The 15,739-nt window shown below is 38.0% G+C and overlaps 1 protein-coding gene and 1 non-coding gene across 2 annotated transcripts; both read left to right on the top strand.

Moving 5' to 3' along the window:
• The first annotated feature begins 2,596 nt into the window (after window positions 1–2,596).
• On the top strand, window positions 2,597–4,540 carry STX11 (syntaxin 11). The gene is made up of 2 exons (XM_015819365.1): window positions 2,597–2,651; window positions 3,449–4,540. The coding sequence occupies exon 2, from the start codon at window positions 3,456–3,458 to the stop codon at window positions 4,320–4,322; it is 867 nt and encodes a 288-aa protein (XP_015674851.1). The 5' UTR covers window positions 2,597–2,651; window positions 3,449–3,455; the 3' UTR covers window positions 4,323–4,540.
• A 10,117-nt stretch (window positions 4,541–14,657) lies between these two features.
• Window positions 14,658–14,740, top strand: TRNAL-UAA. Its single transcript has one exon. It is a non-coding gene; the product is annotated as a tRNA-Leu (tRNA).
• Window positions 14,741–15,739: the final 999 nt, after the last annotated feature.

The raw sequence follows: 15,739 nt of genomic DNA, 5'->3' as shown, positions 1-15,739 counted from the left end.
GTTTTTCTTCTAAACCACATATATCTATGTAGCTCCCACAGACCTCTCGAAGTCCTTATCAAACTGCCATTTGTATGGTGAGCAAAAAGGCATATGATTAAACACTTGACAGGAAATTAAGCATTGCAAATATATTTAATTTTAACTATAAGTGAATTTAATTTACATACTGGCTCATATTTTGAAATGGGATGGACTCAAAGGCTGAGGGTGAATCTTACTAGAAAATCTTTTACTTCACAGTTGTAAAGAGAAACTGTCTACACAATGATAGACCTATAGAGCTAGAAGGGGAGTTGTTTAGACCAGCATTTCTCAACCTTAGCAACTTTAAAATGTATGGAATCCTGAGAATCAGTCCATATATATTTTAAAGTTGCCAAGGTTGAGTATCACTGCATTAGACCATTGAATCTTGTTGAGAATCTTGAAATTAATGCTGGATTCCAAATAGCATTCCTGGCAAATAGTTATCTAACCTCCTTTTGAACACATCCAATGGAAGAACCGAAGGAGTTTCTCTGGGTCCACCTTTAAGTTGCTCTTACATTAGGGAAGCTTTGCTAATAATCTGCTGGCATCTTCTTCCTATAATTTAAGTTTGATTTTTCCAACCTATGATCTGGAATGCTTGGGAACATGGCTTGGCCTCATACAATATGGCATACCTTCAGGTTTTTAAAAAGTACTATCATATCCTCCTCAGCTTTAATAATAATAATAATGATAAAGTTGGAAGGGACCTTGGAGGTCATCTAGTCCAACCCCCTGCTCAGGCAGGAAACCCTATACCATTTCGGACAAATGGCTGTCCAGTTTCTTCTTAAAAACTTCCAGTGTTGGCACATTCACCACTTCTGGAGGCAGGTTGTTCCACTGGTTAATTGTTCTAACTGTCAGGAAGTTTCTCCTTAGTTCTAGGTTGCTTCTCTCTTTCTTTAGCTTCCACCCGTTGCTCCTTGTCCTGCCTTCAGGCGCTTTGGAAAATAGCTTGACTCCCTCTTCTTTGTGGCAGCCCCTGAGATATTGGAACACTGCTATCATGTCCCCCCTCGTCCTTCTCTTTGTTAAACTAGACATACCCAATTCCAGCAACCGTTCCTTATACAGTATGTTTTAGCCTCCAGTCCCCTAATCATCTTTGTACTCTTTCTAGAGTCTCAACATCTTTTTTACATTGTGGTGACCAAAACTGGATGCAGTATTCCAAGTGTGGCCTTACCAAGGCATTGTAAAGTGGTATTAATACTTCACGTGATCTTGATTGCAAATACTGCAAATACTTTCATTCTCTTTTCACAGGATTTAATTACTAGTTCCTGAATCATCCTGGTTGCCTTTCTGTGAAGTAGTTCCAGTTTGTCCGAATCCTTCTTAAATGGTGGTCTTCAGAACTGTATTTAATAGTTGAGGTGAAATCTCACCAGTGCAGGTATATTTGCAATGCCTTGCAGTGGCAAATTTCCTCCTTGTTACTCAACTATGATTATTTTCAAAGTAGTGCACGTCTTGATTTTTGTTTCAAAAAAATAAGAAACATATTGTGCTGTGAATACTGAGTGGAAGGACAGAGGTTTATTGAGTAACATGTCAAATGTAGAGGTAGCATGAAAAATGTGGTAAGAGTAAGGAATGCAGTTTGACTGGAAAGATGGAAGCATCACTCTCAACTTGGTGTAAACTTAGTGTTTATTTGTGGATACCTAGATCCTCTTGTACTCTATGTACATGAATCTAGTACAACTCTGCTGTTGTTTATTACAAGGTTTTACTTTAAATGCATTTTCTTATGAAACATCAGGAGTGGATATTTGGTGGGCTAAAAAAGGATGTTTACTGAGAAGCCAGATGTTGGATACATATTTTTTAAAAATAGTCATTTTACTGAATAAAGTAAATTTGAAATAGTCTAATTAATAAAGTGTTATTGTAAAATTGTGAATTTATTAACTATCACAATGTTTAATGTGTCTGTAGACACGATTAATTTATGGTGCTGCATCTGCTTTCTAGTTTTCAAGCACTTTAATGTTTAAAAAAATAAATAAAAATTAGTATATAATGTTACTAAATAAAAGCTGAGTGATTTACAGAGTCAGCATATTGCCCCAACATTTTGGGTCCTCATTTTACCAACCTTAGAAGGATAGAAGGCTGAGTCAACCTTGAGCCGGTCAGGATCAAACTCCTGGCAGTGAACAGAGTCAGCCGGCAATACTACAATCTAACCACTGTGCCACCACGGCTCTTATGATGTTTGATTGACCAGCATAACTATCCCAGTAAAGTAGGGGTCCCCAAAGTGATCAATATTGACTTCCAATGGTCAATGTGACTATTCAAAGTCATTATTACTGATAGTACTATTACTTAAAGTAGTATGGGGGGGTCAATGAACAATTTGAAATTTCATGAAGGGGTCAATGAGCTGAAAAGTTTGGGGATCTCTTCAGTAAATCATTAGCATATTTTATGTTAATGAAGTGGCCTCTTAATTAATTCTGGGTTATGGGTTCATGTCTAAGAGATTTGAGCTGTAGTTATTATCCTTATAAACTCAAACTCTGACCAGATGGAAGTATTTATTTTCCAGCTGCCACTTGGTGTCCAAAAGAAGCAGTCTACTGTAGTGGACTGAATGTAGTGCTAAGGTAAGACCAAACCTGAAGCCCAGTCCGGCTTTTAAACTGATCCATTCCCTATTCACTCACCCCAGCCTATTTTTCAGAACTGTAATCATCCTGAAATCTTCAGATGAATAAAAGTTAAATGGATAAATGATGTAGTGGAAGACCTTGGATGATAAGTAACCAGTAATATCTTAAATATTTAACTGACTTTTCAAAACTGGACATAAAACAATAAGTAGACAAGTTTATGAGACCAGCTCTTTTGAAGTAGTTAGAGGTGAAAGTGCACAAATAACAAAAATACCTCCTGGAGAATCTTCTTAAAATAACTCCAATATCAATAAGATTTTCCCCAGGTTTTTGCTTTAAACTGCAGTCATGTGGGAATTTCTGCTTTTATGCAGAATTAATGTACAGAAAACCTCTTGGTTTTGATACACATCAGTTTTGTTTTCTATTTGAAGAGCAGTATACATTTCTGTGATTTACATTACTTCTCAGCCTAGTATCCTCTACATATATCAGTGAATAGTTGCTCAATAAGAATATCTAGAGTATAATTCATACTTGGAGGGCCTTAGAATGGGAAAGATTGATTTAAATATTTCTTACTTCTACAACAGAGATCTATAAATATTCTAATTTATCAGTAGGACAAAGGGATTCATGAAATTCAGTAATTAATCAGACAGTGTCTTTCTGATAGATAGTATCTTTCTGATTAATATGGAAATATATATCAAACTTCATTTCATATGGTAATTAAAAGAAATCTGTCTTCATCACTGCTATCTGACTTATTTGCTTTTTCTTCCTAGGACAAAAATGAGAGACAGACTCTTGGAGTTTTATGAATTATCTAGGCTGTACAGCCAACGTATTGGAGATGATGAGGATGACTTCCAAAGACCTCATGAAACACTTCTGTTTGAAACTGATCATGCCATAGCAAATCTTTACAAAAACATACAAGAGATTCGAACAAGCAATCACCGCCTGAAGGAAGATGTGAAACGCTTGCGCAAACAAAACAGTCGCTTCCTGACATCAATGCGTCGTTTCAGCAGCATAAAGCGAGATACAAACACCATAGCAAAGGACATTAAGGCCCGTGGAGAAGAGATCCACAGAAAACTTCAGGTTCTGAGAGATCTGAGTGAAGATGCGGAAACAAAATATGGTGAAAATGCAATTGTAACCCGTGTGTGCAAGGACCACTATGTCGACCTCATGCACGCTTTTCAGGAAGCCATGTTTAATTACAATGAAACTGAAATGAAAGAGCGAGACAATTGCAAAATTAGGATTCAGCGGCAGCTGGAAATCATGGGCAAAGATGTGTCTGGGAACCAGATAGAGGACATAATTGAGCAAGGCCGATGGGATGTATTCTCTGAGAACCTGCTGTCCGACACCAAAGGAGCTCGCTCTGCCTTGAATGAGATAGAAACCCGGCACAAAGAGCTGATGAAGCTTGAATCGCGAATCAGAGAGGTCCATGAACTTTTCCTACAGGTGGCATTGCTGGTGGAAGAGCAGGCTGACACCTTTGATGTCATTGTGTTCAACATGCAGAATGTCCAAGAATATGTTGGGGAAGCTAAAGAGGAAGTGAGAAAAGCACTTGAATACCGGAGAAAACATCCTTGCCGAACAATCCTTTGCTGCTGTTTATCATGCCTTAAAGGCTAGCTGCCCTCTTGAAGCCACTTGATCAGTGTTATGGGAACGCTTATAATTTGTGCTCATCTCTTTATGGTTATCATATTTATTATTAATTAGATAGGTGTATGCTTCTCATTTGATATGTGTATGAGAACCAAAGGATACTAGCAGTATGATACATACCGAAGTTGGGAACCTGTGACTCTGTAGATGTTATTGGACTACATCAGGGTGTCAAATTCGCGACGTCACGTGACATCGCGCAACATATCGGACCGGTTTTGCCATTGCCGGCAATGGGGTGGACGCGGCTTCAGTATGATGAAACCGGCCCACGGGCCGGCAGTTTGACACCCCTGGACTACATCATATCTGATAATTAGCTAAGCTGGTGGATAGACATGGAGTATGGAAACATCCAAAGAGCCACAGATTCCTGGCCATTCATACAGTATATTTCAACTCATGTAATAAGAAACCAGACTAATGACCCCCATATTGCTACCAAAATGAAAGACATACCAGAACGTATGTAAAACCTTGGAAAATGTTGATGAGGTGGGTAATAAATTATTCCCAAATAAATACATCCTATGGATTTTTAAGGGAGCAATTGCAATTGCCAGGTTTTTTTTTCTTGGAGAAAATAAATATGGAAGAAATTATGAACCCTAATTATAAATTATATATAAACTGTATCACATGGATAATGCAGTTTAGACATCCAGTAGTCATAGCTGATTTTAGAGTTTTGATAAAATAGTATACATTTCTAAAATGCATTGTTATAAAATTAAATGAGAAAAATATTTATTCTGATTATTGTATGAAGATAGTCCTTGCTTTCTGCCCCACAGATTGTCAGGGAAAAAATTGTTGATAATAGAATCCAAGTAATAGGCCAACAACCCCAAAATATGAAAATGAGAAGGTCTCATTTATACAATATGTCAAAGTTAGATTGGAGCTATTATCTCTGAAGCTAATAGCAGCCTGGAAATCTTACAGGAATGACAAGTAGAGGGGATCAGAAATCAGATATTGTGAACTTGTTTGGCTATATCTTGTGCAAGAGTGCATAATGTGCAGCCTAGGATTGCCTGCAACCTGTTAGCATCCCTTTTGTGGCCTCAGCAGATCTCTATAGCAGATGGAATATGACTCATTCTTTAGCCTTTGTTTGAATTTTAGCAGACTGTGTCTGAAGGAGCAAAAGGGATGCTTTCATCTGTATATTGGCTAGGGTCTCTAGGGGAGATTAGAAAAACTACATTAACCTATTAAGCCAAGAAAAAATATCCAAAGCAATAGATCTTCCATGCTTAAGATTTGTTTTAGTCACGCTAGTATATCTGTCTGTTTTTGAGGATGCTCAGAACAGAAAAAGCTAAAACCAAGAACCTCCTTCATTTAATTGTAAAAAGGCCACCTTCAAAAAGAATAATAGGATTCCGTTCATAACTCTGAGACTTGGGTGTGAAATTCAGGCTTTCGGTGTACAATGTTTCTTCAGACAAATGTAAATAAGTGATGTAAACTTGGTTGCAGTATTTTGTAAGTTTATTATAATTAAATCACTAATTAAAATATTTTTCCAAAAATTGATACTTTTTTCATTTATATATTTGCATCTTCTTTTCTAAGTGAATAATCACCATTTTTAAACAATGAATTTTTCGAAGAGTTCTGCTACTGAAATTTATGCTTTTTTGTTAAATAGATGAACAAAACATTACAAATAAGAGTCTTCCTCTTTCTTACATATGAGAACATCAGATTCAGAGCAAAACATTTCTTGTTGTCATTATGATCATTACTGTCATCCTAAACTACAAATCTTTAGGTTATCAATATTCTATGAATCCTCTAGAACAGGGGTCCCCAACCCCTGGTCTGTGTCATGCCAGCAACCGATCTGCACAAACAAGCAAAGCCCCATCTGTGGGATGCAGGCAGCACACAAAACCACACACTCTCTGGTCCATGGAAAAACCTTTCTCCACGCAACTGGTCCCTGGTGCCCAAAAGGTTGGGGACCTCTGCTCTAGAAGAATACGGGGGTAGGCATCTGTGGATCTGATTTGCTTTTTTAACTGGAACCGTAACATCCAGTAACCAACAAATAATGACATGAAGGAAATGCACATTTCTCCTTTCGCACATGCATAATTACTTCTGTCTGCTTTCACCTTTTATTCACTTCAGCAATAATACACAATTTAAATGGAAAGATTATGGGGGGCTACATAACTGCTGATTAAGTAATGAGTCAGAAGTTCTTCCTGATCTATGTAAATCCTCCAGAGGTCTATTAGCTGTCCACATTGTAGAGCACAGGATCTTTATTAACATAATTTTTTAAACTGTTTGTTTGGTTTTGACTTTGCGCATTGTGTCAACCAAACCATTTGTGATTCCTTCAGTAGACCATGATTAAGCCATTAATCAGTGTAATGTATGTATTCACACTGAGAATCTAAATGAATTTATGCAATGACTAAGATGTTTTACTCAGAATAAAGCACAAGTGGCTGAGTTTGAGTAAGAGATTAAGTTACAAACAAACCATATTGTGAGCCAGTTTGGTACATGAACCAGGTCTTTGTCTGAATGTGTGTTCTGCACTGTGTCTGAAATTCAGTGCGTGCAGTAATAAAACATATGTATATTATTGCTTCATTTTGGCTTGCAAGCACAAAATCACGTCTCAGCCCATTTCACATATTAGAACTACATAAAAGTAAAAGCAAAGTAAATTGCTTCAACTAAGTGAATGACAAGAGAGTTGCACTTCCGCCTTGCCCCTCTGATCGAACAAGTACTTTCCTCTAATCAAGGGAAGAGAGGTGTAAATAAAAAACAGGATTCAGTTTGCATACTTCGCTAAAGATATATGGAGACGTGCAATTGTATCAGATGTGAATATGCCATAAATAGAATGAATGAATCTGGGCATCATGTGCTTGCATAGAATGCTTAGGCTCTGTAGATTGTGGCAGGGCTATTTATTTATTTATTTATTTATTTATTTATTTTATGCTGCCCATCTCCCCCTACAAGGTGACTATTTATCCATCCAATTTCTATAGCCATTCATCTCACAAAACACGTGATTCTGGCCAGCAAATAACAAAGCTAAAACAATAAATACCTAAAACTATAATCATCATCATCATCATCATCATCATCATCATCATCATCATCATCATCAAAATATAAAAAGAAAGCTAAGACCAGAAATAGTGGGCAAAGGGACGTTAAAAACAACAGCAATAATAATAATGAAGCCATCTCACTAGCTCTCCAGTCCTCTGGATTCCTTAGGTTGGCTTGCATAACCAAGTCTTGGGGCTTTTGGAAGCTCAGAAGCGATGGAACCAGTTTCATCTCCACAACAGTCTACAGCTCTTTAATCATGCTTAGAGCCCATACATCATTTGTCTGGCAGTTACCACAATTGGTTTGCAGGAACAATATGTGAAGCTAGAGGCTTACATGTTATCCAAACACAACCACTGTCATTTTCAAAGAAGGATTCACACTGTGGTAAGTCAAAAATCATTATAATAATGTTTTATTAGAGAAAGAAGTAATAATTAGAAATAAGTATATGGTGTTTAGTATTATGCATCAATCCAATCAGCATTTGTACATAGGTCAGTGTGTTTTTCATCCAATGGCACTGTAAAAAGTTAGTAGTGGTCATAGCGGCACAATCAAAACCCCTGCTTATTTTGTAGACACGTGGATGTTACACAAATATACAAAGAAGTGTTGCTTTGATCACACTGCCATCTTGACTTTTTGATTCCACCCCCCAATTCTACTGTTCTTGTCTATGCTGTCATTTATTTCCTTATATAAAAAGTTGTGTCTCTATTCTTAGCATTCTTAGCTGATTTTGCACAAATCTGCTTGGTAACTTTCTCTGAAATGCAATGGTTTTGTATCACCTTAGTAAAAAATGACATAATAAACACTAATTTGTTTTTCCTGGACGCTATCCACAGAACCTGAAGGCCACACACAGTTGTGTCATTTCCCTAAGGAAGCACTAGATCTAATTTATCTGTCAAACATATCAATCTGTGTCATTCCCAAATGGATTACTGTAACAGAAAATTACCATAGCTCTATTAACCTTCACAAAGTCAACCTATAAAATGCAGACCACAGAGTGTCACAACAAAAAGGACATGCACTTTAAGAAACTTTTAGCAATTGGGAAATAATTTGAAATGACTTGTGCGATTGCCCAAGTCTGTTTCTTCTTTTTTGTCACATTCTTATTGAAATAATTCTCAGTTGGAATAAAATCATGACTAATGGATTCATATATTGTACTTTATTATATGTTACATTTGTATGCCATTGTTCTTGTAGCTTAGGGTTGAAAAACATGGGGTCCTATAGCCACATTCAGCCTTTGATTTCATTTCATAATTTTAGTGTTTACATTATACTTTAATATAGTCAACATCCTGGATCACATAGATGTTAGTTAGCTGGTTTTGCAAATGTATTTTAATTTTGTCTTAAACTTTATTTTGTTTATCATCTACATGGTCTACAACAGCAATAAACAGAATTGATTGATTGATTTAACTGATTTAATTTCATGTGGACCAACATCATTTCCAAAGTTCTGTCAACTGATTATGTTTGACCTTTAGAAAAGTTATCTGATAACCTGTTGAATGTAGAAGGAAAAAGGAGAGGAAAAAAGGGATCAGAGACCAAATGAAGAGGTTAGGAAAAAAGTAAATAAGTGGCCTCCATCATCTTTGGCTCTGATTTTCTGATTTCTGCAGAAAGCATGTGATGTAATTCCCAGCATATTGCTCATGCAGCTATGTTGTTCTTAACAGATTTTTTTAAAAAAAGTTTGCCTAATCTATCTCTCCTTTAAGAACTCATAGTACACATGATTCTCTCCCACTTCCTACCTGATAACAATCTGTGAGGGAGGTTAAGATGGGAGATAATGAATGATGACCCCCATTTAATCAGCCCCACTGTCTAATGCAGTGTTTCTCAATCTTGGCAACTTTATGATGTATGGACTTCAACTCCCAGCATCCCCCAGCAGGCAAGCTGGCAGGGGAATGCTGGACCTTGAAGTCCACACATTTTAAATTTGTCAAGTTTGAAAAACTCTAGGTCAGTAGAAATGTGAAATCATTAAGATTTCTAAACTGTTAATTAACAGAGCCTATTGCTGCACAATCAAATGAATTGTTAACATTCTCATTTTTAAAATGTGATTAATTGCAAAAATGCAACGTGTATGCATTTTTTAATTTCAATAAGCAGCCACAGGAAATTGGAGGGGGAAGGAGTTTGATGGTAGAGAGCTTAATCTCTCTCTTTGCGTAGAAAATTCCCTATGGGAATATTTCTTCCTGCCTGCTTTTTGCATTGCAAGCTGAACTTCAGGAAGTGGCCTTTCAGGATTGTGTCTATAGATCTTTGTAATTAAACTCTTCTCACTTGCTTTTGTCATTTTTTTAAAAAATGCACATAAGCATTCATGCTCTATCTATCGTGATTGACTTGGACTCTGTCACTTCAACTAAAAAGTGTTAAAACTGAGGTAAATTTAATGTTGAAGTGCCACATTACCACACAAAGTAGCATAAAACCATCTGTTGATATATAAAGCTCTTTGAGGTTTTTAGAGCCATTTCCTAACTGCCAAGTCACAAGTTATATTACATAATTGGGGGAAGGGAGAGGGAAGAACAGCCTGCAGTGAGAATTAGAATAGCAAGGTCCACATTGGATACAGAAGCACAGTTGGAATTAGTTGTGGCTTCTTACTTATAAACTGGAAGGTTACAATTTTACTCACCTCCGTATATTTTATTTGTGTTTGTATCAGAATTCCCATCAGATTATGCTCTGCTTGTTTTTAGATACATTTGCATCTCACTTATTTGTAGTTCTTTCACTTAAGGCATCCGGTTGGTTACTGTAAGGAACCAAATGTCTGATGTCTATGTTAGTTCAAAGTAATTAATAACAAACAAGATAATCCTTAACAAAACTAAAACCATATCTATGAAACTAGAGGCAATATTCATAGATAATTAGCATGTTTGCATTACTCACTACATCCCTTTCCTGGTTAATGGAAATGTGCATGCTATGATCTTTCTATTCACATAGCTCCATAAATCATGATGTTCTTATATTCTACCCCCTCGTCCTATTGGGAGGGTGTTCCTGGAAGGGACAGCCAATGCCAAGTAGATACTCCTAGCAGCATCACTTAAAGCATGAAAAGTCATCCCAGATGCCCAGCTAAAGCAAACAGCCACCTGTACTGCAGCAGCAATATAGGAGAATATTGGAAGCAGATGATCACATTAGTGACAGCAGCAAAGCAATCATTTCGTATTGTGGAGAAGACGACGATGGTATACTCCTTCTGTATTTTATCAAGAAAAACTCCGCAGACACTATAAAATTGGAGTTGAATGGCTAATAAATGTAAACAAACAAACAAACAAATAAATAAATACTGATTATGTAACACTATTTATTTATTTATTTATTTTTTGGATTTATATCCCGCCCTTCTCCCGTAGGACTCAGGGCGGCTGACAATCTATTTAAAATACATACAAAACACTAGGTGATAAGCCTGTCAGGTCAAATGACACTCTACTACATCAGGGGTGTCAAACTGCCAGCCCGCGGGCCAGATGTGTCACACCAAAACTGCACCCACCCCATTGCCGGCAATGGGGAAAAAAGTCACGATACGTTGCGACACGTCACATGACATCGTGAGTTTGACACCCGTGCTCTACATGCTACTAAAAGAGCTGAGGATCTTTTGGAGTACTAATAGTATCTATGATGCAGCTCTATTAAAACCTTCCAGGCCTTTGGTTGCTAATGTTGCCATGCAGGGAAAGAAAACTAAAGTTGCAAAGAAAGAATTGCCGGGCGAACATGGGACATAAGAAATAGGAACATGGATCGTATATTGAGATACTAGGCATCAATAACCTGAATTGGACTGAAATTGGATATTACTCATTACATGAAAAAGAAAGAAGGAACAGCATTGTTTTCATAAGGCTTTAGCAAAGACACTGCTTAGACATAATTCAGTCTATGACTGAATAATATTAATCAGACTTCACAAACAATCCTTGGAAAAGATACTTAGGTGGCCCAACAGGTCTCTAAGATCAGAATGGCAGAGACCTAGGTATGAAACAAAGAAAACATTGAAGACGCAGGATAAAAAGAATATTAGTGCTTCTGAATTTTAGTGTTGGAGGAGATTCTTCAGAATTCCTTGTTTAACCCAAGAAAACAATAGAGCATAGAATAAATTGATCTAGAGTTCTCATCTGAGGCATAAATGAATAGATTCAAATTATATTTTGGGCAGGCAAAGAGCAAGCTCCCTTGAGAAGTCAATAATGCTAGGAAAGGTGGAAGGTTAAGGAAGAGGATGAATAACAATGCAGAGGATGGACTCAATTATAGCAATAACTATAATTATGCTTCCAATGGTGCACTGTTGGAAGATATAAAGGGCCAGATTGAGGACAAAGCATCCTGGAGAAGGTGGTTGTTAAGAGTCTCTTACTGTTTTTCTATTTCTCTTCTCGCTGTATAATACAGGCAGCCCTTGACTTACAACAGTTCATTTAGTGTCCATTTGATGTTATAACTGCACTGAAAAAAGTGACTTATGATCGTTTTTAATACAACCATTGCAGCATCCCTTGTAACTGACTCATATTTATGACGGTTTCAGTGTCCTGGGGTCATGTGATCCCCTTTTGCGACCTTCTGACAAGCAAAGTCAATGTAGAAGTCAAATTCACTTAACAACCATGTTACTAAATTAACAAAAGCAGTGATTTACTTAACAAATGTGGCAAGAAAGGTCATAAAATGGGGCAAAACTCACTTAGCAAATTCCTCATTTAGCAGCATAAATTCTGGGCTCAGTTGTGGTCATTGACGACTACCTCTATTTCTTAAGAAAGAAAAGAGAGAACAGTTAAATAACACTTTTTAACTAATAGGTTTAGGAGATCTCGGTTCAGGAAACATCCGGAGTGATTAATTTTTGTACACACTGTAAAATATCTAATTCATACACAAAACTTCCCAAATAGTCTTTTTTAAAACAATATTTACATCAGAAACTTAGAGCAAGAATTGTAAAAATAGAAGTTAGACTTGAAATTTTGAGCTTCTGATAATATATCAGTAAATATAAATATAGAACAAATATGGGAGAACTTAACCAATATTTGCAAAATACATTTGGGCAATGCCTCAACAGGAACAATTCAGTTTACTTCTACACAATTCATTACTGAGTTTGAATTCTTTTTTTTCTCGTGTTACTTGCTTCCTTTTTCATTCACACTGTGAAACTGGAATGGGGACAGGCCTTTATTTATTCATTTATTTTGACATATGTTATTCCGTAAACTAGCTACATTTCATTTTTTTTACATAAGTTATTCTGTAAACAAGCCAATAAGCTTTTGCATAAAAAGTTTGGGACTATCTTAATCCTGAAGCAGAAACACACAGACTGAAGAAGAAGGAATGCAAAGAGCTATTTTATTCAGTAGACTAGCTGCACCCGGCCATGCGTTGCTGTGGCTCTCGTTCACTCAGCCAACAGATGGCACTGTTTTTCAAAAAAAGCATGTTTTTACCTGTCACAGGTGTGACATCTATATAATAGTAGGTATATAAAAACACGCGCATATTCGAACGCAACGTTGTGTCAAAATTTCAAAGCAATCGGTGAAGAACTTTCGGAGATTTAAGATTTTGAACAAATGAACTTTTACATTTTTATTTATATAGATTAGCATTAGGGTTCTTTCCCCAAGGAACTAGATTCATGCTCCATTATATTAGAAAAAAATTCTGAAAGCTCTGTCACTTTCAAAAACAGCTGTATGGCCGATATCAAAAGGGACCTGATGAGGAAGGAAGCCAAGAGGTTTTGATCAACTATCCCATAGCCCACATCTCCTCTCCTCTCCTCATAGAGGCAACATATTTATTTAGATCTATATTTAATATTCTATTTCAGTATTAAATGTTCAAAGTAGCATATTTCACCAGAAAAATTAGTATTAAAAGTACAAGCAAGGGAACTACAGATAATCCTCAACTTACAACCACAATAGAGCCCAAATTTTCCGTTGTTGCTAAGTGTTGTTAAGTGAGTTAAGCCCCATTTTACAAACTTTTTGCTAAGTGTTGTTAAGTGAGTTAAGCCCCATTTTACAACCTTTTTTGCCAGGATTGCTAAATGAATCACTATAGCTAAGTGAATCAAATGGTCATTAAGTGAATCTAGCTTCCCCCATTAACTTGGCTTGTCAGAAGCCAGTTGAGAAAGTTAGAAATGGTGTTTACGTGGTCCCAGGACAGTGCAACTATCATTAAATACATGCAGTTGCCAAGTACCGGAATTTTGATCATGGGACACTGGAGATGCTGCTACAGTTGTGTGAAAACTAGTCATAAGTCACTTTTTTCAGTGAATTTTGAATGGTCACTAACAAATGGTTATAAGTTGAGGACTACCTGTTCAGTACAGCATCTAATATACCTATTATCAAAAAGATGGGAGAGGAAGAATAAACACATCCTTAGATGAGAATCATGAAAGCAAGGTGGAATAGATTAGGTTCAGGAAAAGACTTTTTCCAGAAGTCAGCAAAGCTTCACAGATTCTCTTATGCCATCTTGGGATGTGTTTAGTCTCACCTTAACTGGTCTGAACTCAGCCAGGCTCGGTTCATTCAAACCACCACTAAACCAACTTTAGTTAGCTTGCTGCGCCCAAGCCAGCCAAGGGTGGCACAGTCTTCTAAAACAAACCTGGGCTTTACAACAATGTGTGAACCCAAACATTTAACTACGTCACTGGCCATGTAATCAGCCCAACCTTCCTTCAGTGGCAGAACACTGTTGTGCGACTTGCTGGCAACGAAGAGAGGTTGTCGTTTTAAAAGCCGCTTTCGCGAAATCTGCTAAAGGTTCACCCTTTCTATTTCATCCTTGCTTGAGGAGGGTACTTCCGACCGCTCGCGTGCCTTTTGATTCCCTTGAAGTCCAGGTTGTTCTTCCTCTCTTTCTGCGCCCTCCCGCGCGCCGAATAAAGAACGCTTAAAGCGGGCGGAGGGAGAAGAAAAGGCAGAAGCCGCCGAGCGCGGTTAAATCTCCCCCCCCCTCGCCCATAGGTTGGACTCAAGAGGGGGCCACCGTACCTTGGAAAGGAGCAGGGGAAAAAAGACGAGCCGGTGACCCAGCAGTTCGCTCTATGTAAGAGTGCCTGCTGGTGGGTCTTACAACCGTACCAGGATGGCCGAGTGGTTAAGGCGTTGGACTTAAGATCCAATGGACGCATGTCCGCGTGGGTTCGAACCCCACTCCTGGTAACTGGTTTTTTTCTGCCTCGGTCCTCTTAAATTAAAGAGGAAACGGATAAACTACGTAGCAGACATCAGGTGAGGCTTCTGCCTTTGAACGGACGTCCACCAGGACTGAGCCGCCATTTGAACGAATCCTCCACCGGCCTCCGCTTGGTGCCTCTTCTCTGCCACGATAACCGAAAGCAAAGCCAGGCTGGGTTGCACAAAAATGAAATCGTGTTAATTTTCACGGGGCTCCGCGTAAATATATGAACGAAACCGCTCCTCTTTCCCCCACTCCCCACCTTCCTCCCCCACTCCGTGGCTCAGCTCAATGCAAAGCGCGGCGGATGGGGGTGCAGAAACCACCGATTTTAAAGTGTCAATACTGTACAATTTGAAGAGGAAGTGATCTGGGTGGGTGGGTGGAGGGTGGCCAAGGAATTGTTTATTCCGGCGAGCTTCAGTTGTGTTGGACTGCAAATACCATAATCTCTGACAAGCCCAACTACCCGTAATCCAGTGTTTCTCAACCTTGACAATTTTAAGGCATGTGGACTTCAACTCCCAGAATTCCACAGCCAGCATTGCTGGCTGTGGAATTCTGGGAGTTGAAGTCCACATGCCTTAAAATTGGCAAGGTTGAGAAACACTGCCGTAATCTAATTTCATCTGAAGAGCATCAGAACAGAGACGAACCATTTTCTTACAGAATCTCGAGAAAAGATACTTTGTAAGCAGGAAGGCTCTGGTTTTCAGTCAAAGAAATAAAAAACGGTGTGGGGTGGGGGCATTCTTATATTCCTTTCTTTCCCTCTGCCCCATCAATAAAGGAGAATATTTATATCTCAGAGTTGAAATGAGGGGTCCTCGGTGCTCTCTGAGCTTGATTGTTTTCTTGCAGACATTTCACTACCCAACTAGTAGTCACGAATCCGTTATAGGGTGTAGTGTCTCCGACTGTACAGAGATTGTTTCCAGAGGACGGAGTCTTCAAAAAATACAACCTTTGTAAAATGATCGACT

Source organism: Protobothrops mucrosquamatus, unplaced genomic scaffold (assembly GCF_001527695.2).
Source record: "Protobothrops mucrosquamatus isolate PMUCROS unplaced genomic scaffold, P.Mucros_1.0 scaffold907, whole genome shotgun sequence".
Lineage (NCBI taxonomy): Eukaryota > Metazoa > Chordata > Lepidosauria > Squamata > Viperidae > Protobothrops > Protobothrops mucrosquamatus.
This window is presented reverse-complemented; position numbering and strand designations above follow the sequence as displayed.